This window comes from Haliotis rubra, unplaced genomic scaffold, assembly GCF_003918875.1.
Source record: "Haliotis rubra isolate DU_JTF1 unplaced genomic scaffold, ASM391887v1 Scf421, whole genome shotgun sequence".
Lineage (NCBI taxonomy): Eukaryota > Metazoa > Mollusca > Gastropoda > Lepetellida > Haliotidae > Haliotis > Haliotis rubra.
In genome coordinates this window covers 400,105-426,386 of record NW_025767104.1, presented here as the reverse complement: position 1 = coordinate 426,386, position 26,282 = coordinate 400,105, and the positions used below count along the sequence as shown (strand labels likewise).

Below are 26,282 nucleotides of genomic sequence, written 5' to 3'. Positions count from 1 at the left end.
TCAATGTGACAGTGGAACTTCGCGCTCAAGTAACATATGTCATGGGTATTTCTGTTGAGCTTGGGTATTATAAGAGGTTCTGTGTCTATTGGCTTAATTGTGGCAGCTGCACTTCTTTTATAGGGTTTCTGCATAACAGAGTGAGGGATACAACCCCTAGTGTACAGTACACAACCATGTGCACTAAAAGAACTCACGAATCCGTTGGTAAATGACCACATGGTAGCCACATGATATACGAGGGTCGGTCAAAATGTAGTCGGCCTAACTATATTCTCGATGTCCAATGTTTGAAATTTTTGTTTGTAAGAATCATAAGCAAAGGCGTATAAAAAATTTCACATGTTTGGGTAATTTGATAAACGAGATATTAGTCATCACAACACATTGGGGTATAATATTTCTAGAAAAAATGCAGAAAACGATCCGTCATTTAGTACCTCTTGGATAATGTCATATCATATAAAATATGTTAGTATAGTATTAGATGACTTCCCGTCATAATCAAGAGTCAAAGCTTTGGATTGCTTGATTCATATATAGTCGGGGGCTGTTTCTTTTAAGGACGCCCCCATTTTAGTCTTTCAAAACCACTGTGTCCTGATATTCAAGCTGGCCCTGTTTACAATATACTGAGAGTTGACACTTGTGTGACCATTTAGTATTTACTTTGAACCTTAAGCATCATGTGTGAAAAAGTGAAAACATTGGAATAAGTTATGTCCTTATGATTTCGTCGTCTGAAAGGGGGTGGGTAGTGTCTCCAAAACAAGCTGTTTCAGTAAACATGAAGGGGGAATCACTTTAACAAGCGATTGTACTTTCAAATTGCTTTTTTATGCACTTTAATATCTAAGTTTGATTCTAGCGGACGTCTACCTATCTCAAACACACAAAATGTTTCTTGCATATTTTGTTACCTGAAGTTTGTGGTGCATTTATTGCAGATTTTGCGCTTTTGAGGGGTACCAAGGTAAAATTTCAAACAAAATGGGGATCGTAAGGCTGGAACGTAGCAAAACCAATTTGCTTGAGGTTGACAGATAATATGTAGAAAAATAAAACATAAAAACAGCTGCATTTGTATCATTTACTAGGTCAGGCCGACTACTTTTTGACTGTCCCTCGTACGTGCAAACACCTAGTTGCGCCAAACCGAATAATGAGTCTCATGAACCAATTCAGACAATGACTTATTTTTCAGCTGATCCGGAATTTTTTCATGTGAAAGTGAAAAGAGACACTACAAACAACTATGGTTATTCGAAATTCCAATTCCTTGTTTCGTAAGAAAATGGTATTTACAAATGAATTTTAATTTTAAACTTTAAAGAAATCGTATTTCTATATTTTATGGCGAGGTTTAGGCAGCATGACGTTAACTAAGGGGTCACAGACTGCCCCTGTTTGATGAGGTCGTAATATGATTCACCATTCATCTGGCTCACTGGTTACACCTGTTATGTGTTCTTTGTGTGCAGACTCTTTCCGTGTTGTCACAACCCCTAGTGCACAGTACACAACCCTGTGCACCTAAAAGAACCCACGAATCCGTTAGTAACTAACCAGACGGTGGCCACATGAATACGTGCGAACACCTAGTTGCGGGTACAGCTACGTGCAGTAAACTTGGACAAAGTGCTGTGACTATGTGTCCCAGTCCACCCAGCTGTGAATGGGTACCTCGTAAGGATGGGAAAGCCACTTTTAACTTGGTGCGCTTAATGTCTTGCAAGAGTTGTATGATCCCCAGGGAGTTGAGACTGAAAGTACGATGTGCCGTTGAGATTGACATCCAATGACCGAGGGAAAAACAAAGCGTCTTTGAGCAGCTGAGCTGGATATTGGCGCTATACAAATATTAGTATGTATGTATGTATGTATGTATGTATGTATGTATGTATGTATGTATGTATGTATGTATGTATGTATGTATGTATGTATGTATGTATGTATGTATGTATGTATGTATGTATGTATGTATGTATGTATGTATGTATGTATGTATGTAATGTAATGTATGTAATGTATGTAATGTATGTGTAATGTAGCAGCTGAGCAGGATATTGGCGCTATACAAATATTAGTATGTATGTATGTATGTATGTATGTATGTATGTATGTATGTATGTATGTATGTATGTATGTATGTATGTATGTATGTATGTATGTATGTATGTATGTATGTATGTATGTATGTATGTATGTATGTATGTATGTATGTATGTGCGTGCGTGCGTTCGTGTGTGTGTGTGTGTGTGTGCATGTTTTTATGTATCATAAACCCAGCTTTAAATATCAAAATCGACAGAACCACTTACATTTCTACATAGATTGCCAATAATTTACAATGGCTGTGGAACTAAAAACTGTGTGAGTGAGTGAATTGGGTTTTACAGCGCCTTATTCCAGCATAATCACGGCCGGGGGCATCAGAAATGTTCTTGAAACTGAGGAATAGAACCCAGACCCTTCGAAACTAAGTAAGAATAGGCAGCGTGTTGATAGTGACTTGTCGATGAGACATCTCAAACATTTTATGGATCAAGTTGAGAGGCCGAGTGTGACACAACCTCCAACCCAGTCCTCAATTCTCAAGGGTGGTTATGTTAGCGACCCTACGTTTTCATTTAGGGGTGGATGGGGTGGAGTATATCCCGTGAGTGAAGTTAGTTTTACGCCGCTTTTGTACCCATGTATGAATCAAGTCAGCGAACCTGACCACCCTATCCCGCCAAGCGCATCTGACGACAAGCATGGGTTGCTGAAGACCAATTCTAACTCGGATCTTCAGATTCTCGGCGAGGAGTGGGTTTACAACACTAGTAAGCTTTGATAGGAAATAAGTTCCACACAGGGGAATATCTTTTAAAGGTACTTCCAACTCCTTGATAATGCCTTCAGTAATGTCTTTTGACAAAACATCGCAAAGATATAAAACATACAAAGAAATAGTAGTCTGTGATGATGAAGTCCAATGAATCGATTGCAGCAGCATGCACTCTCATTTACAAAAAGCTATTAAGTGCGACAGCCAGTCTATTTAAGTCTATAAATTGAATATTGACCATGGCGAGTTAGATCGTGAACGCTTCTGTCCCGAAGAGCGCATTTGAGCAGCTGAGCTGGATATTGTCGCTATTAAAATATTAGTAATTATGTATGGATGTATGTATCAGTATATTGATCAGGCGGTCTCCATACAAAAGATGTGTACACGCATGCAGGTAATAATAGAGTAACAATTCTATCAAGTAACTATACGATATAATCGATTCACGACAGTGCGACCGGTTTTGGGAAGTGGCAGCTGTAGTGAGTGAGCGAGTTGAGTTTTACGCAGCACTCAGCAAATTTCCAGCCATATTCGTCTGTCTGTTAATATTCGAGTCTTGTCCAGTCAATCCAGTGATCAACAACATGAGCATCGATCTGCGCAATTGGGAACCGATGACATGTGTCAACCAAGTCAGCGAGCCTGACCACCCGATCCCATTAGTCGCCTTTTACGACAAGCATGGATTACTGAAGATTCATTCTAACCCGGATCTTGACGGGTCAGTGGCAGTTGTAAGCAGGGGCGTTAGTAAGCATGTGCATGTTCAGTTTTCCGATAGATATAACGTAGGGAACATCAGTGCATTCTCTGTAAAGTCACAGTTAACCCTTGTGTCCACCGGCGGCGGGGTAGCACAGTTGTTAAAGCGTTTGTTTTATCACGCCGAAGACCCGGGTTCGATTCCCCACATGGGTACAATGCGTGAAGCCCTTTTCTGAAGCCCCAACTGCCGTGATATTGTAGGAACATTGCTAAAAGCGGCGTTAAACTAAACTTACTCATCTCGTATTGTTCATTCGTGCAGCAGATTTTAACCGTTCCATTCGTTTTTACCTTCATTTATATACGACCGCCATATAGCAGGAATATTGCTGAGTTCTAAAAACTAAACTCACTGACTTTTATACGGCTTCTTTAACAAATTTTATGTTAGAAACGAACAAAATACATTTCATACGATAACAAAATGTACAAACGGGTATGTGTAAGAAAACTGCCTGGTAAGGGAAGAATATATTAAATAAACCGAAACATCTGAGTCTCATTAACCTATTCAGACAATGACCTACTTTTCAGCCGATCCGAATTTTCTCGTGTGAAAGTGAAAATAGACATCACAAACAAGTATGGTTACACTGAATTCCAATTCCTTGTCTCATAAGAAAATGGTATTTACAAATGAATTTTAAGTTTAAACTTTAATACCATAGTATTTCTATATTTTGTGGTGAGGTTTAGGCAGCATGACCTTAACTGAGACGTCACAGACTGCCCCTGTTTGATGAGGTACCTAAAATGATTCACAATGCATCTGGCTCACTGGTTACACCTGTTATGTGTTTTTTGCGCTTATTCCGCGTAGTTCTGTAACGCACAATGTGATTGATGTAATATCAAGTCCGTACCAGACCGCCAAACCTTTCTAGCGGGAGAGCCTCGTTTTGAGATTTCCACGATTTCCAGGTTTCTGTTTGTCAGAGCTCGCTGTACGACAGAGCATGCTGCACTACGTGTTTGCAAGGATTAGAAGGAGTGTAGCGTTGCAATATATAAGAGCTTAGATGTATCAAATAAAACTGATTAATAATTATGTATCCAGTTAAATGAACTGGTCCCAACATTCTGGATTGGTTATTGTACTAAGTTGCGCAATAGGACGGGACCCAGTGAACAGGGGAAAAAAGACTGTTGTGTAATCAATGTTTTGACTTGCTCTGAGTAATGTAAAAATGACTGCCCTCATCAGGTTAAACATTCGAGTAATGACGAGGTGTCTCTACGATGTTGCTGGCAGCTTTAAGAGTTGTAAAGGTACTGGAGGTAGAACCTCGTTCCTGATAGCCTCTCTTTGTAGACGTTGTAGTAGTCGTCCAGCATGCGGTCGTTGAAGTAGTTCCGGTAGTCCCCAGAAACACCTGAAATATTTCATATAAATATATACAGTCGTTGGTGGTATGTTCGTGAACACTTGCTACAACCAAAATGCATTTTCGGATTTCAAGACCCGTGCCTCTTTGGAAATAAAATAGAATGAATGTTGATACCTTTTTACATTAATTTGAAATGCGTTGAGGCTCTGTGGGGATCAACCATCTTAACAATTAAACATTGGATGTTCGCTGGATCATACAGTGTCCGCTGAAAACACACATCATAAACGTTACTCGTGTATGATGGGGGCGCGCATTTCGTGAAACAGACACAACAGTGAAATCAATGCTATTACAGTGTGTTCACCTTTTCTGTAATGAATATCTTTGCTCCCAAACTTCATTGAAAATTTGTCCTTGTCCACTTTCATTTTTGAGAAGTGACATTTCTCGGCAATGTCACGACACAAGTCGTCGTTTCTTTCAAGTTCAAGAAAATCCGACAGCTTCTGTACCGCGCCGAAAGGATCCTGTGAGATGAAGCAATTTTAAATTATTTGGCTGAATCATCTGCGTCTTACAAGAATGTTGAAGGTGAGTCTTTCTGCACCTTTTAATCTGAAAGTAGTGTCGTATATTTCAAAGTAACGATCAACAGGCCCAAGGTATCCCAAGGTATATAGGTGTTGGAATCCCTTACCTTCAGCGCCTCCTCGTAGACTTGAATATAAACGGGGATATCAGGGTGGGCTTTGAAGAACACATCGGCATCTCTCCAGTGTTCAAACAGGCCGTTACAGTCAACTGAAGACAGACTCCAAACGTTAGTCAACCTCTCACTTTCAAACCAACACACAAGATGATAATTTGTATATTACCTGAATATATCCAACAATCAGATTCAGTACCATGTTGTGGAATTAAATTATTGTGGCCCGATTGGAACAATATAGACAGGTTAATAAGAAAGTGAGTGACTTTAGTTGTACGCCGTTTTTAGCAATATTCAATCAATATCAGGGCGGAGGTCACCAGAAATGGGCTTCACACATTGTTCCCATTTGGGGAATCAACCGGACGAGCGAACGCTTTAACCACAAGGCTACCCCACCGTTCTATGCTAATATAATGAACTTTTCAATTTAGATAACTACAGGAAACGCTCTGTTCATCCCTCGGATATGGCATCACACAGTACTTACCCTTGCCTTCCAAAAAGAGAGGCAAAAAGTCCTCAAAAGATCCAGTATAACAGGTGTGTTGTCCTTCAAGGTAGGCGTTGTACAGAGACACAGCTACATCTTTGGGGTCGCGGATGTTGTACACGATCTTGCATTTAGCTTCTGTCAGCTCCGATGGTGCGTCGCTCAACTTCATGTGGGTATTGATGACCCTGGGAGAAGGGAGACCACTCAGAACATCACACGTTTCGAACTCAAGCTGGTGCTTACCCTTGAATACTGGGATGGTTTCTGCCTTGCTGTTTAGCAGCATACCTATTACCTCAAATGTCCAGTGTGTCCCTGTAGAAAGAGATGTGATTGTTGTGATCGGTTGTGTATTACCTAAAAACATCGATTCTCCCCTATACATTTTCGACGTATTGTCGAAGTTATACACTGCCGCTCTTTAACAATGAACATTATGTATAGTCTCTATAAAGAGGTCAATAAAATATACAAGTTTGAAAACATGTACCCGTTAAAGGGAATGTCTGGAACCAGGGATTTCACGTAATCCCTAAAAAAAGTCAGTGATGAAATCACTGTGACCCCCAGGGATTTCATACATTCCTTAAGATTTCAAGGGATTTAATGAAATTACTGATTTTCATGGTGTTCAGCTACACACATCTCCTGTTAAGATATCAGTGAATGTGTGAAATTAATGTTTGTAGCTTAAAACAATTTACTGTTGAGTCTCAAGACATCCCTCAGTCTTTAGGAGTTGAAAACTTGACAATTTACTGATGACACTCTTGGCTAATTACTACCGTGAGTCGGGTGCCAAGGTCATTTTCTCTCGGCTTTAAATACGTGTATCTTGAGCTCCTCCTTCATTCGCACCTGTCTACTCTTATTTGGTGAGCAAATAGCGATATTGGACCAACGTTGTTTTAATATGGCTGAGAGCGTAGCAGAGCAGTTCAAGCGACTTCTATTTGATAAATATTTTATCAGTAAGAAGAATTTCATTCCCAGAGACGTGTACTACAATATCGTGGATGATTTGAAGTCGGCAAGCGATAATTCCAGCAAAAACCAGCGCCATTTGTATTATCAACTATCCAAGTACGTACTTTTTGTGAAGGCCTATCGTGCTCAGTGTAGTCAGGCATACAGGATGATCAAGCGCCGCAAAATCAGTTACCAAGGGCAAACGATACCGTGTCCGAGGCGATCCCAAACGTTTGTACCACATCCTTTTTACGAGACGCCGATCATGTGACTGCAAAACTCACGTTCCTGCCCTTTCTTTTGCGGGAAAGTGATTAAATGATGCCCAAACACCGTCGGAATACTTGGTCAGTCCTGAGGAAATCCCGTGGAATTACCTGACCCGAATACATACAGAAGCCCTCTCTTTCCAAAATCTTAGAAAAGGCTGTCAAAACTAGGGTCCTGGACTATCTCAATGCACACATACACTTTGACCAGTTCCAGTCGGCTTATAGAGCAGCACTGAATCTGCCAAATCACCGTGGATAATGGTTACTTGGGAATGCTTGTACTTCTCGATCTGTCCTCGGCATTCGACACCAATGACCACATTCGACACTTTAACCACACGCCTACAACGTGACTGTGGTTTTGACTGAGTGGCCCTGAAATGGTTTCGCTCCTACCTCACCGATAGGTTCTGTACTTGGCTCCATTTTGTTTATCATGTACACAAGACCAATCAGTAATGCCATCTCATCTTCCAATGTCCACTATCACCTCTACGCGGACGACACCCAGTTGTCAGACAAGTGTGGTGTGGACACTACATCTCAGGAACATTGCACCAGAAACCTGGAAACCTGTATACACAACGTGCAATCCTGGATGACAAGCAACAAGCTGATGTTGAACGCGGACAAAACAGAGGCTATGATGAACAGTCCTCCAGTTCGCCTTTGGAAGTTTGGACATAACCACATAACAGTTGATGGATCTGACATTCCCTTTTCATCCTGTCCAAAAGATCTGGGAGTTTATTTCGACACCTCACTCTCCATGGAACAACAAGTGACAGCCAAAGTCAGGAATTGCGACTTCTACATGAGAAACATCAGCAGCATCCGCAACCTTCTCGGTGATTCATCTGCTGCAGCACTAATGAGATCTCTCGTCCTCTCCAGGCTCGACTACTGCAATAGTCTTCTTGCAGGAGCATCTTCAGAGCAGATACATCGCCTACAGAAGATCCAGAATACAGCTGCCAGGATTGTAACCAGGTCGTCAAAGCACTGCCACATCAAAGAGAATCCAGTCCTGACACTTACCTACCAATGTGTCAACGGAACAGCGCCAAGCTATCTTTGTGAATTGCTCAGCGAGTACCATCCTGCCAGAAGACTCAGATCATGTTCGCAACACATTCTAGTCATTCCACGGACAAAAGTGAAAACCTTTGGATGTTGATCATTTTATAACGTATCGGCACAACTGTGGAACGCTCGTCCAATTGAACAATAGACTTTACCATCAGTGACCCAATTCAAACGTTAGCTCAAGACGTTCTTATTCAACTAGCAGTTTGTGTTCCACCTGTGCTACTCTGACATGTAGTTTCCACCCTCCCTGTCGGGCTCCGAACATTCATGTGTATGGAATTAAGCACCATGTAAGCAACCTTATGTTATGATGTATTATTTCTGATTTAGATTGATACTGAACTCATCGTTTTGGCAAACAGCAAGACATATTCAAAAAAAAGTCCGCCCTTCCTACGATACCATCTCAGTGAACAAAACGGAGAATATGATCTGTGTCTTCACTGATAGCTACATACTTAAATTCCGAATTTACCAGCGTAAATATTTCAAATCGTTATGACCACCTAGGTGTCGTATTGGACACTAGCATACACTCATTCGTTTTTATTGAAGAAAGGGGATCCCCCTCAATGTATCCCTTGTCACAGCCACAGGCCCTAGTGTCTTTGCGAGGATCAAAGATTTTAAAAACGTTTTTGAGAAGACAGTATTGTACTGTGAAGAATTTCGAGTCGGGGGTCATCTCAAAAACATTTTTTTAAATCTTTAATCCTCGCAAAGACACGAGGGCCTGTGGTCACAGTCCCTGTGACTCTCAAGCACTTTTTGTTGGAATGTGTGGATGTTTCGCTTATTCGCCGAAGGTTTTACACTGTTCAAACAATTGCTGAACTTTTCAACACCGTTTATAATTTTAGTATAATTGAAGGCAACTAAACTATATGATAACATGTAAATTTTAAATTCTGAATGTCAGTTTCTACTATTTCTTGTGATAATGGACTGAAGATTTAGTGCTCTTCGTCATCACTTTTATTCTATGTTTGTTTCTATGGGAACAAATATATTTTCTATCCGTGAATAGCCTCAATATTGGTGATGTGGCTTAAAGCAACATTTCCCCATTTCTGTATCGCCAACCGTGATATTGCAAGAATATTGCTAAAAGTGGCGTAAAACAAAACTCACTCACTAAAGCAACATTTACCCACTCACTCAAACTCAGCATGTCATCATTCACGCCAATCTTCAAGATGTTATGACTGCTTCTATCAACAATGGCATCACTCCCTCAGCGTTTTCTGAATGTCATCATTCACGCCAATCTTCAAGATTTTATGACTGCTTCTATCAGCAATGGCATCACTCCCTCAGCGTTTTCTGAATTCAGTTATTGTTCTCAGTTTTAATATTTACACAGTGTGGACACATAATTACCCTTCTACCTCAACAAGGGAAAATATTAAACAAGTTTCGGTGTTACAACTTCAGAGGTGCTGTTAAATATGGCCGTCGGACGAAGACTTCATATAGAGAACGGTTCTGAAGATTCCACGAGGGGTGCGAAGTGCTAAGCAAACCAGCTCTGCCTGTAAAATGAGGTATATGTTACTCCAACCGCGTACTACTACTTCATTGTACGCTCTGTAGTTTGCATTATGGAGCAGGGCCTAAAGTACAGAATGAATTCTATCAGTCAACGTCGACGAATCACTATTAAATGTGTTTAATGCTGTCAAGAATCGTTGTAAACAAAACAATGTGAAATCATCATGAGTCAAATGAGATGAGAAGGATACACTTGTTCCAGTTTGGATTTCAATAACTTAGCAAGTCTTCTATGACAAATTACGGTCTCTCGAATTTGTGGGTGTGTTTAGTTTTTCCGTCCCTTTTAGCAATATTCCAGCCATAACGGGGAGGGGGGAATTGGGCTCGTCCTTGTGAAATATCTGTTCCTTGTGCACGAATGATGTAAATGTTTCCTTCCTTGATGGTTACTCTCACGGATGAAACAATAACACTGATTGGGTGGCCAGCCTCGGTGACATGTCATCGTGACCCGACGGCGTGGAACATTCCTCAGAACTTTAATCACTGGATTGTCGGATTAGGATCCTACCAGCCGAAATGGGATGTGGGCGAAATGGGACTCAACCATGCTCACTATATGCTCACTAAATGCTCACTATTTAATAGTGATTCATAAACAAGTTCACGATAAAGGCATTGTCCGATGGATTCTGCTTTCTTATGGACGTGGAAAGGTTTTTTCGCCTTTTTTTATTTGGCAATATACACACAAACTGTATGACTAATTTCGACACAAGCCTTATATCTTGTCCCAACATCATAGACGTTTTTGTTTTGTTCGTTATAAAAGTGGTTTGTAAATCATCGAGTCAGGACCGGACAATCCAGTGATTCACATCATGCACATCGATCTATGCAACTGCGATACGATGACATGTGTCAACCAAGTCAGCGAGTCTAACCACCCGATCCCGTTAGTCACCTGTTACGACAAGCATCGTTGCTGAAGACCAATTCTAACCCGGATGCACACTCTCGCATGTACTCACCAGTTCTGGGAAATGATGGGAAGAAGACGTCTTCTGGTCTCAGTTTGACTGTCTTGATTTGTTTCAATACTCCCGGTTTATACATTGGAGCATAGTAGGTGCCCTCGAACACTTGCATCTTCTTGGAGTTACCTCCCTTGTCGGATATATACACAATGTCCATTTCATCCTCATCCATATCACAGTCCTCATCTCCGATCTGAAATAAACATACATTTTAAAATTAGTAATGTTTTTTGTTGTTCCTGCATCTTGTATCAATAAAGTGTTTCCTTAATCTAATATTTGAGTGATTAAATGAGATTTAAATATGGAATCTTCATCATTCACTCAACATTTTACAATATTATGATAACAGAGACACATCTGCATGTGCCGAGGTTTTGTGTGATGTGCGTTGTAATTTGTTTACCCACAGTTGCTCTAAGTATATAAAAGTATGTATTATAATTATACGTTAAATGAACATGAAAGTAAAGAAAAATATGCACACTTGCAAACAGGTTTACTACTTGTTATCATTTTTCAAAGAAATCATAAATTAGTTAAGCCTTAAATTAGAATGACATTGTATAAATAGTGGATTCCCACCTGCTAGAGGAGGCACGGTTGAAAACATATTTTATGGTAGCTGTTTTTCATGTGAATTCCCCAGTAGATAATGATGTTGAACGCCGTCCAAAATATATTCATGCTCATACTCTTTGACAACCCCCAGATATATGCATCTCGGTATAGGGGTTATAGTAATAATCAGTGTGATTAAACATAATTATTGTTATTGTCACAAACTAAGATAAACATGCAGCAAAGACAGGTCGGGTGGTCCTGGCACAGTCAGACTGGTAGAGCTTATCATCATCTCAAGTTGCCGTGCCAAGACATCCCTCAGGATGCGCTGCCTAGTCGAATCCACCAAATATTTTGTGGACAATATGTAGACTCCCCAACACTGCAGCCTTCTGCATAACCCAGAGTGTCAGAGGGAATGGGCTCCCGGGAAGGGTGGAAAAGCCGGGTACTCTCCTGGGGCCCTTTCACAAAGCGAGCGTAGCGCTACGACTGTCGTAAGTCTATGTTAAAGTGTGGGAGCTACGATCACCTTAGCGCTACGATCGCTTTGTGAAACAGGGCACTGATCTGCGTCAAGAGATCTGGTGGTACCAAGGGCACAGAGAACAATTATACACATAATTATTGTCACCGGATACGTCTCAGTGATAAGTAAAGTGAATAGTTAGCCAAGGTATATGATACAGACTATTATAAGGCTTCCGATGCGGCGGGCATATCGTTACAGGTAATCTATGCCACCATATCACGCCTGCCTGAGCATCAGTAACGAGACATACAGACATGACATCAACAAAACCATTAACCACATTCCTATGGTATAACTTACTGCTAACTGTGAAGGTGATCTTAAGCTTCGCTCTGATAGTTCTTCTATTCAGGTGTTTGGCATGTTAAGTTTTTGAGAGTCACTTTTCTTTTATACCAGTCCGTTGTAAGGTTGATGTTGGAAGATAAACATTCTTGACTTCCAAACCCGTGAAGATCCGGGGTAGAATTGATCTTCAGTAACCCATGATTTTCGCAAGAGGCGACTAACGGGATCGGGTGGTCAGGCTCGCAGACTTGTTTGACACATGTCATCGTATCCCAATTGCGTAGATTGATGCTCATGATGTTGATCACTTTCATTTCTTCTTTCATGTTTTCGTTGCTTTAGGCTGCAGGTAACTGATCTCCATGGTTACGATCGTTTTGACACTAAGGTCTCCTTTAGGAACAGATCCCTGAACTAAACATGCTCTTGTTATTGTGTTTATCACTACACACGACCTTAGGTTTACAATGAGGATTGTGACTAGTGACTCAAACAGATCAAGTACTATATATATTTGTTTAAAATGATCCTGCGATATTACTGCTGTGGGTGAGATCAGATGGTGTTACTGTCAGTGTCTAGTTTCTATGTCTTCAGGAGAATGAGGAATATCCCGTAAATTAGAAATATACCAATGTGATTCATCTTCGTGCAAACTGTCTGCATCATTTATGTCGATGGTAGAAGAGAATTAGACAATAACTAACGAGTGCCGGGAAAGACAGATTATCTTTCCCGAGTTAAATTAATTACGTAATTCTCGGGCCGTGGCGAGAGTTACATAATTAATACAACGAGGGAAAGATAATATGTTATTCCCCGTCACGAGTTGGTTATTGTTTTTATTACCCAAATCAGTTTTCGATCTAAAAAACGCTAAAATGAAAGGCAACCCACGATGTGGGGAATCGCCATATCCCTACGCGTTGATTGGCTGTTTTATTTTCCGAAACAGCCAATCAACGTTCACCAAAATGTGTAACGTCCCTGGGGACGTACAGGAAAATACTACCACGTGTCCTCCTTCCCATATGGGTAATAAAAGCCTTTCATTATGTACACGTGTGGTTGTTGTTTACAGCCGGTCTCAGCAATATTCCATCTATAAGCTTATCATACATTGTTGTACTTTGCAATATTACTTAACAAACTGTTCCCCTAATTTATAGAAAATACTTATCATAACTTTCGCTTGTCTGCCCATATTTTATCAATTGAATGTGGAAGATACAAAAATATAAATGTGAATAAAAGAAAGTGTATCAATTGTAATTTTGATATTGAGGACGAGTTTCACTTTGTGTTGATTTGACATATATATGTAAATGTCAGACTAAATTATATTAAGCCATATTACTGGAAATATCCATCTGTCTTTAAATTAATCCAGTTATTTGGTTTAAAGAACGTTAAACAGTTGTGTAATCTTGGTAAATATTTGTTTACTGCATGTAATATAAGAATTTTGTATCTAAAATAAATTATGCGCATTCTGCAAAATGTAGTACCCATTGTCAAACCCGTCCACCTGTATCCGCGATTTAATTTATGCCTTATGTAACCACCGATGATAAGTTGTAAAACTTAATGTTAATAAAGAATGGAAAATTGAATATGACGTTGGTTTGTAAATAGTCAGGTCAGGACCAGACAATCAGGTGACTGACACTGTGGACCACGCAGCATAACATCAACCAAGTCAGCGTTCCTGACCAACCGAAACCATTGGTCGCTGCTAACAAGCATGGGTTTGTGAAGACCAATTCTTAGGTATGGAATAATCCTGATTGAAACTTCCAGTGAAAGTAAAATAATTCTGATTTTGGTTTAGCCCGCTTTGAACAGTATGTCCGTATGTTGGGTACGATAGTGACGTGGTAGAAAAGCAAGAAATACAGCAGTGTTATTCATTTGTCACTTTGGTGAAATCCTAGAACACTGGAATGGCGCAGACAAACCATGGGTGGTAATGGGATTGGAACCAGCGAGGAAGTTGAAGAACCCGTGAAGATCCGGGTTAGAATTGATCTTCAGTAACCCATGCTTGTCGTAAGAGGCGACTAACGGGATCGTGTTGATGCATGCCATGGATACGCAGTGTCTGGACTCGATTAGTTACCGACCACTGTCGTACAGCTGGATTATTGCTGAGTGCGGCATGAACGAATAAACAAACAAACCAAACAAAACAAAGCTGTTTTTGTATCAATCGTACCATTGCCGACTGCATTATAATATCAACGTCTCATCTGTATAAAAAGGATTCTGGAAGGATTCTCATAAACGAGCGATCATAAGGATGCAGTGACAATGAATGTCCTTGATTATGATATAAACATCGAGGAATCGCATATGAACATCTAAGCGTCATACATATATAAAATTTTGAGTGAGTGAGTGAGTGAGTGAGTGCAGGTAGGTTTACATCGTTTCGGCAATAGTTTCAGCAATATCCCAAGAAAAGGGTTTCACACTTTGTACGCTTTATCTTTAATTTAACAATGCATTAGTGAGTGAGTGAATATAAAAGATTTTCCCCGCTTTTAGCGATTTTCCAACAATTGGGCAACCGGAAATCGGCTTCACACATCGTACCCATGTGGGGAATTGAACCCAAGACGCATTCATTCTACACCTACGTCACTGATAAAGAATCTATAAAGAATGCCGTAGTGAATGTACACCCCGTATCAGCCACCCTTGATATTACCTACATGTGATTCCTAACATATGTCAACATAACAGCGATACTCACTGTTAGCCTGATTGGTTTGGACTCCTCCGCCATCGTAACTTAGGTTGTAACACCCCAGTTCCAGCTTGTCAGTATCTATCTATTTGACCAAACTGACGCTAGTCCCCGTTGGCTTCACATGGGTGTGTCTAGGGTCCGTCAATCTGAAAAAAACGTTTCTCACAGTGAAAAGAATCCCTGGGGTGTGAACGAAAGCTGAGAAGGCTTGTAGTGTTGGGATTTGAGGGTAGATGCTAACCCAACTTTATGAAGTGGACAAGTCACAGAATCACCCCAGAAAAACGGATCTTTTCGTATACGGCTTTATACGGCTTATATATGACCGTGACCCTTTCGTTACGCCGTAACGATTTGCTTTAAAACGGTTTTCTTAATGTGAAGATATACGAAGAAATATGTCCAGAATCATTAGAAAGCTTTTTTAAAAGCAGGTCCATCGTACTATTGAAACTACATTTGTATTTCATTACTCAGTATCAGTACAGATAACAACAGGTGTTCGCTAAAATATAAGAATATCCTTCCACGCTCGTGGCACTGTCACCCCACACTTTGGTAACAGATACATTATACTTTCTTCACATTATTTTGGGAATAACGATCGAGCTAACACGAATGATCTGTCCCGGAGGATGGAGTGAGTGAGTGAATTTGGTTTTACCAATATTCCAGCACTATCACGGCGGGGGACATTATTTTGGGAATAACGATCGAGCTAACACGAATGATCTGTCCTGGAGGATGGAGTGAGTGGTTTCAGCACTATCACGGCGGGGACACCATGGGTGGGGATCGAACCGAACCCGGGTCTTCGGCGTGACGACCGAACGCTTTAACCACTAGGCTACCCCACCGCCCCGATACTTTGGGAATCATGGACTGTTGTTTCTGTCATTGTGACGTTTAACGGAAAGAAAACAAAACGTGACTGAATGAATATGGTTTAACTGGCCATATAAACTATAAACGTATGGAATCGTTATGACGAGGGAACATTTTTACCAGAGTCACTTCGACATATATCTGAAAGATGAAAGGTGGGGTAAGCTAGTGGTTAAAATGTTCGCTCATCACGCTGGACGCCCATGGATTATTGCTAAATTCGGCGTAAAACCCGACTCACTCACTCATTCAAAGTTACGAAGGTCGTAGACGGTTATCAGTGATGAAACATTTATGGCAATAACACTTCGACGGCATTAAGAGTTGTTCATGATATCACTCACTGATTATTCAGATCCAAACTTGATTGAACTTAAATATTGTATGACAACAAACGAATACAGGCTGGCGTCACATACAAAAGAAACACGAAACACTACAGGCTAACATTGTCATAAAGGAGAGTAGTGTAATTTCCATGTGGGCGACAGATGCCAAGATATGTTTTTGCTGTCCACCTTTCCGCTTTACCAGCCTTGTATAAATAGGTACTAGTATCTATGTCAAGGACTCATGCGACCAAGCACAGGGCCTGAAAATAAAGCAGAAAAAACATGTAAAGTAATACCTATCCTTCTTCTAACCCATGTATTTGTACAATGTTTGTGTCAAATCAATGTAGAGACCTGCTGTCTACACTTTACATATTTACCCAGGATGCATGAGTGCACTTTATGCCATGTATAGCAATTAACAATGAATTGCACGTACACCTTAGGATTTTAAACGTTATTTGTTTGCTATATAAGATTAGTTAATGCCGCCGGGTATATTATGATCTTTACTCTGAAAAGGATTGGCCCTTTGTGGGAATTGGCTTTAATGAAAACATTCTCGATGAGTAGGTGAGTGAATTAAGGTTTACGCCGCACTCAGCAATATTCTGGACAAGATAGAGATAGGGATTCTGATAGAGTGAATACAGTTTTAGGTCGCTTTTAGCTTTATTCACAAGAATCACCAAACATTTGAGCCTCGTTGGGTCAAACTTGTGGTACTTGGATGTTTTCCCGAACTCAACTTCAAGTTCCATCTATATTTCTCCTCACATATACTGGACTCTGTCGAATTGCAAGTAGTTTCTCTTCTTAGAACCCTTATAAGTGCCCAACATTTCTAATGTCCGCTCCTTTTACTCCAGCAAACGTGAATACAAGTTGCGATATAGAAAGTGGTCAAATATGATATATATGGGATAACACTTTCTGAAAAGTTATGCTACTCGTTACAAATGTATTTGACTGAACATCTTCAACTTCTTGTATACGTACACAGTACAATACCATTCAGTCATGGTAAGGCCATTGACTTTCTGCAACAATTTTGGGTTATAGATATTTTGAGATTTGTAAGGTTTTCTGTTCTTGAAATGTCTTTGTTCTTGATTGCGGATGGATGGGGTAGCCTAATGGTTAAAGCGTCCGCTCGTCTCACTGAAAACCCGGGTTCGATTCCCAACATGGGTACAATTTCTGAAGCCCATTTCTGGTGTCCCCTGTCCTGATATTGCTGGAATGTTGCTAAAATCGACGTAAAACCATACTCCCTCATTCACACACTTTCGTCAAGATGGAAATATTGGTAGTAGAAATACTGTCTGTGTGTTCGTACAATACTCTGTTACTTATCGACCATGTATTAGCTGTATGCAGCGTATTAGCTAACTGACATGTACAACCTGTATGGTAAAGTGCACTATTAAGGGTGGCTATCATTATTCATATATGCCCGTCAACCCTATTGCACTATTAAGGGTGGCTATCATTATTCATATATGCCAGTCAACCCTATTGCACGCGTTCCGTAGGCACATCTCACGACAGTCTTATCAGACCCTGGACTAGTTCATATCCGGTGTCAACATGGGCCCGCTTCATAACAATGCAAATAGGGGAGGTCTATGCACGGGATTTGTTAAGCTGGTGCACTTCAGACACGCACACATATTCCTCCAGCATACTAATCATGCACTACAAAGAACACAATGTACACCTAAAACATTGTGTGTCTTTTTGCATTTTTATACCTACCTTTACCTCTGTGTTTGTGTCTGTCAGTGTGGGTGTGCGCGTGTGTATGTGCGTGTGCGTGCATGAGTATGTTGTAACTTGAATTGCACTTACACATCTCAATGTTTAGACGTACATTTGTGAGTGTGTGAGTATGTTGTAAATTACACATCTAAACGTAAAGTTCATGCAGGACCGAGGCTGACCTACACACAGCCTTATAGGGAGGCGACGCTGGCGCTATGTAGAGGTACACAATCAGTCACGCAGTCATTGACACCAACCAGACATAACAGTGTTTATCAAGCACACAACAAGATGGACGGGAAACAAACAACGGGTGTATACACGGTAAGTTATGCAACATAACTTCATAACATAAACATCACAGAATGTCAAAATCATTAAAAGTGGTGACGAGGGAGCGGGTACACCCCTTGCAGCAGATGGCCTAATTCGGCCAAAGTGCTGGCTGTGTCATGGATCTCATGAAGTCATTTGCAGCGTTCCTTAGCAAAGGCATTCATTCATCACTGTGACTATACAGTCATGTACATGCATATTCTAATTAATAGGCATATACATTGCCCTCAATGCAATATTGCGATGAATGTATACTACAAACAAAGATTATGGGAACAACCTAAATTTTGAAAGTCATATATAAACCTAAACGTGGTGGGGTTATTTATACTCTAAGATAAATGCAATTGTGTGTGTGCTTAATGGGCACTATAAACGACATGTTGGAACATGCAGTGAAGCAACTGATTCAATATTCGTTGAGTTTGAGTGAAATGAAACATTGTCAAAAACAGCGAAAAACAAGGGTGCTGATACACGACAGCACCATGTTTGATTCAAACGCCCCAACACAACAGCCTAGTGCATGTGGAAGACAGACTCCCCTTGCAGCTTATGGCAATGTTTCCTTTAAAAGAAGCTACAGACAATATTGAAGCCTCACAACTTCTTCACCATGCCACAGCGCAGACCGTTAAGCGCCCAAGGCAGAAGCAGGGCCACTGCATGGTTACATGATGGTGAATCCATAAGAAGTGTTGCTCGCCGTCCCTCTGTCATTCACAGATTGAATGGACAGGTTCCAGGCCACTGGTACAGGACAGGACAGACCTCGCTCTGGAAGACCCAGAAAAACATCAAGGGCAGATGACCGATGTGTTGTGCTCCAAGCCCCTCAGAACCGATTCTGCGAAAGTTCTGCCAGTGACCAGTTGCCACAAGCTGCAAGGGAAGCTACAGTCTTCCACGTGGACTAGGCTGTTGTGTTTGGGCGTTTGAATCAAACATGGTGCTGGTGTTTTTCAGCACCCTTGCTTTTCGCTGATAATGTTTCATTTCACTCAAACTCAACGAATACTGAACCAATTGCTCCACTGCATGTTCCAACATGTCGTTTATAGTGCCCATTAAGCACACACACAATTGCATTTATCTTGGAGTATATATAACCCCACCACGTTTAGGTTTACATATGACTATCAAATTTTAAGGTGTTCCAATTCTTTTTGTTTGTAGTATATTTTGGGTCTACTGCCTTTATACTGGACTAAATTCTCTCTCCCCCTCTCTCTCTCTCTTTTGTTGAAGTTTGTGCAGTGAACACTAAGTGATATTTAGCTTCTTATTTTTCTGCCATCCATTTGATGTCCATTTACTGCTGTAGGTACATATGTCTGACACAATAATGCTCTTTTGTACTCAAGGGGTATATATGACACAAATGACAGAGACAATTTCTTGTATAAGTTTTCATCGATATGACAAAATTATATATGTATTTGTCTGTGTCAACTTCTATGAACATTAAATGAACCATAGTCATTGTATGTTTAGATGGAAGGCAAAGTCTTGGTGCCGGATCTCTCTGGTCAGACGATCGTCCATGAGAAGGACCGCCAGGGACGGTCAGTCATGTACCAGATGTTTGAAGGACTGCGATTGAGCAACTACTTTCCTCTTAGCTGCTTGAAGGGAATCCGAACCTTACAGCTTAGACCGGACGATATCTATCTCCCTGGCTATCTCAGGACAGGTTAGAGTATATACAAAGAGAACAATATTCGAACTTCGTGAAAGTATAGAGTGGACTTAACGTTAACAGCCCCGAGGTTCAAGATATTATCTTTATATTGACATTGTTTCGAAACTCGAACTTGCAAATATAGTTGTGGTGAAAAAGTATGAACGATGAAACTTATTAATGATATTTTCTTCTGTTCAGAAAGTAAAGCGACAAAGTGAAATTTGCATAGTGATAACAAAATAATTCTGTCGATATGCCGAATAGAAGCTGAGATTGATACAGGCAAAGCAAAACCTTTAGTTTTACTATTTAGTCTGTTTATGATAATATCGAATAGACGTCGCCACTGAAATGTACATGCTGCCATCTCCAGGCAATCACTGGACGTGGGAGATGACTAACATGCTGCTGCAAGGCAAAGCAGAAACTATCCCAAGGTTTAAGGACCATCTAGGACTGATACCTGAAGAAGAAGTGATCAAACTGCCATCGCCTCGCGTTCTGACCTGCCACTTCTTCATGTCTCAAGCACCGCTTGATCTGAAGGAAAAGAAGTGTCGGGTCATCTTTACAGTGAGGGATCCTAAAGATGTAGCAGTTTCTCTGTACAAGATTCACTACGATCGACACCATCTGAACACTGTGTACCTTGGAACGTTTGAGGACTTCCTGCAGCTGTTCCTTGAACAAAGAGGTAACCATTACCTTGAAGAAATATATCAGTATCATACAGTACGACTACATTGTCTTTCTGGAAGTTGTTATTTCAGTTCAGGTATTCCCCTTCGTGATATTGCTCGAATGTTGCTAAAAGTTTTGTAAATCCAAACTCACTTACTCACTATTGTCATAATGGACAGTTGGTTGTCATTCATGCACACATAATCTCCAGAATAAGAGCAACGTTGGCTACGTTAAAACACCCTTGACTGGAGTGACATTTACCATTAAGTATTGCTATTAAATGTTTGTTAAATGTGTTAAGTGTGTCTCGCTTTGTTAAATATGATTATGTCTATGTAGATAACCCTGTTGATGAGAAAATAAAATAAACGGATGGCATTTTCGTTTATTATTCTAGTTCGGATCATTACACTCCTCATATTAATTCCCTTCTCCGTGATTTTAGAACTAATGGTACGTGTTCCCTTTTTGTAAAAATACTTGTTTCTGACCATGCACAATCTATGCATTTTAGTAGAAAGTCAGATTACAAAGGCTGGGGCTAGGTGAATTTAGTTGATATAGTCTTAAAGTCTAAGTAATTGTCAACTCATTCATAATGTTCAAATTTGCATTTACACCATATTTCACTCACGGACAGACCTCTTCCCTTTAAACTCATGCTGCCCATCGTGTTTACTTCCAGTGATGAACAACGGTATGTTTGATCACCTCAGAGACGCAGAAGCGTATTTTAGTGACAATCCTGATGTACCAGTCCATTTCCAGGTGTATGAAGACACGTTAAAGGTATCTGTCATTTACGTCACGGATCCAGCACTGGAATTTTCTTTAAATTGAACTCTTACCAATGCTGACATTAAACAGTTGTAACCGACTGATACAGATTCATCAGCTGATTCACACTGACGTGTAAGCATGACTGAGTGGTCAAGCTACATCAGCTTGTCAACATTTACCACTCGTGCAGATCCAGGTTAGAAGTGCTGGTCGTAAGAGGCGACTAACAGGATCGGGTGGTCAGGCTCGCTGCCTTGTTTGACAAATGTTAACATACTTTTTATCAAAGGACTGTCTGCTCTGTACTCGATTAATTACAGAATGACGCCATATTATAGGTGGAATATTAATGTATGCAGCTATCAACAACAAACAAACAAACACACAAACAATGGTCCACACTAGCTGATATAAAATCAATGACACGTTGATGTTTCCGAAAAGGCGGAAGCAGTGAAGAGCCACACAAACTCTCACAAACGAGCAATAGTCCAGATTCACACTGTAATATCCCTTCACGGGTATGCTTTGGAGAAATATGAAAGAAAACACTCTTTACAACTGGCAATTTAGTTTCTGTTATATTGTAGATAATGTTGTCGTTTAGACATGGACTTGTACGAGTTGTATTTGTGTTGATCTTGAAATGGCTCCCACCCATCCCTCTTGGTCCATTCTACTCTAACACACATACATATATATGTTACAGGACCCAGTTGCGGCTGTACAGAAATTGTCGGACTTTTTAGGACTCCCTAGAAATGACGATCTGTGCAAGTCCATTGCAGAAAAGTGTCACATGTCCAAGATGAAGGTGGACAAAGATGCCTATGCTGTGAAAGTTGACGGGGATAGTCTATTTTTCTGGAAAGGTACAATATGTTTCATATCTCTGTTGAATTCTTGTTTTACGGTGGCCAGTACATAAAGCAGTCTGGATCAGATTTGACTATCCAGAGTAATTGGTATCATCAGTAAGGAACCTGACCGGAAGGATATCTAGCCATTCGACCTACGATTCGAAACTTATGACCACCATACATGTCTGGCATTTTTTGATAATTCTGAACTTTGGAGACATATACGTTTCTGAAATAAATTGTCATAGTAACCCCAAACGTGAGTGAGTTTAGTGTTTAGCAATATTCCAGAAATTGGCTTCACACATTGTACCCATGTTGGGAATCGAAACTTGTTCTTCGTCGTGACGAGCCAACGCTTTAACCATTATGACACCTAACGTAAATCCTGAAAGGAGGTATATTGCGTTTCACCAGAGCAATATCGCTACAAAACCATGGCATCGATATGTATTCTTCGAAAATACAGTTAACTATTTACTCGGCGTGGCGAACAAAAGCTTTAACCATTAGGCTACCCCAAATAAATCATGAAAGGATGTATATTGCGTTTCATCAGAGGAATATTGTAACATCAATGCGTATTCATCTGTAATATAACACTTAAATATTCTTTCATAAGTTACATTACGTTAATGTAATAAATGATTGGTTAAAACAAAAATCAAATGTGATCATCGTATATGACCTGCGTCTCTTAAGGGTTTGCTCCCGCGAACAATAGTACACCATTCAAACTTGTGTTCCATTCACCGCCACACCTTCTGATAATATACAAAATCTGGTAATTTCTGGTGTTTGTGTAGCGTGCTGATACCAAACAGGCTCTGGGCCCAAATCAGTCACCCCATTTAGGGTAGTACCTTTATCATTCCAGGTGTTTCTGGCGAGTGGAGGAACTGGTTCACGAAGGACATGCTGGATGAGTACTACCGTGTGTATGAGGAGAAGATGGCGGGCTCCAGATTCTATGAGCGATACAGCAGAGCAAATGACAGTTGAAAATGTGCTCCAGCCATGGGCGTACAAATGGTTAAACATAAGCGAAAAGACACTTTCAATAAATTTAATGCATAAAATACATCGAGAAGAGTATTTACAAATACAAAACCCCTTTTCTTAAACATAAATGTTTTTGCAATAAATCACGCAAAAGCCTTCGACATAATGAAGGAAACCCTTTCCTTAAACATAATGGTGTTAACAATAAATAATGCGAAAATCTTTCCATTATCGCAAGGATATTTACACATAAAGTGATCAAATCGTTCCCTTAAACGTATGGGTATTAACAATGTATAACTCGGAAAACCCTCTACATAACCAAAAGAGTATTCATACATACAAGAGTACCTTAAACATAATGGTACTAACAATATAATCAAAAGATTATGTATCCTCCTACGTAATATTGCTGGAATAGTGTTAAAAACGGCGTAAGAACATACTCACTCACTCACTACTCAGAATCCGTATTATATATTTATTTACTCACCAGTTATTAACAAACTTACACGTACACGATCATGTACACGAAGAGACAGGGCAATGGATTTATCATTTTAGCCATTTCTTTTTGCTGAAATATATTTTTTTAACAATATGACATTTGTTTGTGGTTCTGTGTAAAAATAACTGACAATAGGTCATTACGTAAGAAGCAGATGCTGCATATGAACACTATTTCGTCACGATGGCGGGTCGACGTGCATTGGATTTTACATGATGGGAAAATGCAAGTCAGATAGCTGAACTGGATATCGAGTAATGATAAGTACTCTTATCTTACCCTCATGTGAAATACTTTAATGTCATTGGTCAATGACGCTTTAACAAGTTTCCGTGTCACCCCTCTCAGAAGGGTGACGACTGGAAAAAATATTACCCGCTGCCACGGTACCCGCCAAACTCTCCGCCGAGAAGCTGTTTCGTTAACAATCGTATGACGTCATAATATGACGCATGCAGTGTCCGGAGTTCGAAAACCGTTCGATTAGCTGTTTTTGAGTTCACTCTGTGCAGATTTATTTTACCGACTTTTACTGCTTTATTTAAACTGTTTAATACATTTAGTCGTTTGCACACTCAACTTAAACATAATGAACCATTTTTATAGCAGTGTTAAGCTTGTCAGAATATGCTTCACTGATATAAAAAATTCAGTCGAGAGGCTGACGCCATTTTGTTTATATGTCATATACATTGTAGTCGATAGCGATCTTTAAACTAAAATAAAAGGATATTTTGTACATTCAACATGGTGGTAAGATAAATACGTTGTATGCTTCTTTCGAGGGTAATACGGTCTGATGTACGCCTCTTTGTAGCAGACCGCCGCCATATAGCGGGAATATTGCTGAGTGCGGCGTAAAACTAAACTCACTCACTCACTTTGTAGCAGTGTCATCCTTCGCCTACCGGCTCGGGTAACCCTACTACAAAGAAGCGTACATCAGACCGCATTACCCTCAAAAGAAGCATACAACTTATAATGCATGTCAGCTGGTCTGTAAGTAGTGACTTCGTGACATAGTAATGTTTGTTCTGACGTCAATTGCATGTCTCGCAGGTTTTGCCATATTGCGAGTCCGATGGCGGTAATGATGTCACAGGAAATGTATTTGTAGCTTGTGAACTCAGACTGATATCCCAAGGCTTTCCAGGGCTCGCATCTGGGTAAACCTTCACAACCCCATTCCCGTGGTTCTCGCGATCTCAATTCATTCGTTCTTGATCATTTGTCAATTTGATTGGTTACTCTAGGCAGTCTAACTGACTGTTGTGGCGGTGGGGTAGCCTAATGGTTAAAGCGTCTGCTCGTCACGCTAAAGAGCTGGGTTCGATTCCCCACAGAGGTAGAATGTGTGAAGCCCATTTCTGGTGTCTGCCGCCATGATATTGCTATAATATTGTTAAAAGCGGGGTAAACCTTCACTGACTGACAGAAAGTGGTCAAATATGTTATATATGCGATAACTCTTTCTGAAAAGTTACCGCTAACAAATATTTTTGACTGAAAAACGGGGAAGCTTGCGAAAATTTCTTCGGCTTCTTGTATATGTACAAAGTGTAAAACAATTCAATCATGGCAAGATCAATGACTTTCTGCAACAAGTATTGGGTTATTGATACGTTTAGATCTGTAAGGTTTTCCGCTCGTCTCACTGAAGACCCGGGTTCGGTTCCCAAAATGGGCACAGTTTCTGAAGCGCATGTCTGGTTTCCCCCGTCGTGATATTGCTGGGATATTGCTAAAGGCGGGGTAAAACAATACTCCTTTCAGCCCTCACTTTGGTTAACATGGAAATACTGTAGCCTGTGGGTTCAAACAGTACTCTGTTACTTATCGACCAGATATCTGTCTTGCAGCGTATTTGCGAACTTACATGTAAAATCTGTATGGTAAACTGCACCATTAAGTGTGGCTATCATTATTCATATATGCCCGTTACCCCTATTGCACTCGATCCGTTTGATCACATCTCAAGGCAGTCTTATCAGACCCTGGACTAGTTCATACCCGGTGTCAACATGGGCCCGCTTCATAACAATGCAAAAAAGGGGACATGTATGTACGGGATGTGTTATGCTGGTGTACTTTACACACGCACACTTATTCCGCCAGCATACTAATCATACAGTACTCTACAGAAACATTATGAATAGACATGTTTTTTGCAGTTATTATACCTACCTTTACCTCTCTTTCTTTCTCCCCCCCTCTCTCTCTCGTGTGTGTGCGCGTGCGTGCGTGCGTGCGTGCGTGCGTGCGTGCGTGCGTGCGTTTGTTGTAACTTAAATAGCAGCTACACATCTAAACGTA

The 26,282-nt window shown here is 40.4% G+C and overlaps 2 protein-coding genes across 2 annotated transcripts; one reads left to right on the top strand and one right to left on the bottom strand.

Moving 5' to 3' along the window:
- Positions 1 to 4,855: 4,855 nt before the first annotated feature.
- On the bottom strand, positions 4,856 to 6,306 carry LOC124288627 (sulfotransferase 1B1-like). The gene is made up of 4 exons (XM_046725179.1): positions 6,132 to 6,306; positions 5,630 to 5,733; positions 5,297 to 5,459; positions 4,856 to 4,974 (listed from the first exon to the last, which is right to left on the bottom strand). The coding sequence occupies exons 1-4, from the start codon at positions 6,304 to 6,306 to the stop codon at positions 4,856 to 4,858; spliced, it is 561 nt and encodes a 186-aa protein (XP_046581135.1).
- An 11,996-nt stretch (positions 6,307 to 18,302) lies between these two features.
- On the top strand, positions 18,303 to 24,062 carry LOC124288660 (amine sulfotransferase-like). Its single transcript, XM_046725230.1, has 6 exons — positions 18,303 to 18,439; positions 19,946 to 20,144; positions 20,509 to 20,829; positions 21,505 to 21,608; positions 22,309 to 22,471; positions 23,337 to 24,062. Exons 1-6 carry the CDS (start codon positions 18,407 to 18,409, stop codon positions 23,459 to 23,461), a joined length of 945 nt encoding a protein of 314 aa, XP_046581186.1. The 5' UTR covers positions 18,303 to 18,406; the 3' UTR covers positions 23,462 to 24,062.
- Positions 24,063 to 26,282: the final 2,220 nt, after the last annotated feature.

What these genes read in the sequence shown, in the direction of transcription:
- LOC124288627 (XM_046725179.1), bottom strand. Translation starts at nt 6,306, where the DNA reads ATGAAGTTGAGCGACGCACCATCGGAGCTGACAGAAGCTAAATGCAAG. An exon ending in TCTACGAGGAGGCGCTGAAG is followed by an intron (nt 5,460 to 5,629) that starts GTAAGGGATTCC and finishes TTCATCTCACAG; the next exon opens with GATCCTTTCGGCGCGGTACA. An exon ending in AGATATTCATTACAGAAAAG is followed by an intron (nt 4,975 to 5,296) that starts GTGAACACACTG and finishes GAAATATTTCAG; the next exon opens with GTGTTTCTGGGGACTACCGG.
- LOC124288660 (XM_046725230.1), top strand. Translation starts at nt 18,407, where the DNA reads ATGGACGGGAAACAAACAACGGGTGTATACACG. An exon ending in GCTGTTCCTTGAACAAAGAG is followed by an intron (nt 20,830 to 21,504) that starts GTAACCATTACC and finishes GTTTACTTCCAG; the next exon opens with TGATGAACAACGGTATGTTT. An exon ending in TAGTCTATTTTTCTGGAAAG is followed by an intron (nt 22,472 to 23,336) that starts GTACAATATGTT and finishes TTATCATTCCAG; the next exon opens with GTGTTTCTGGCGAGTGGAGG.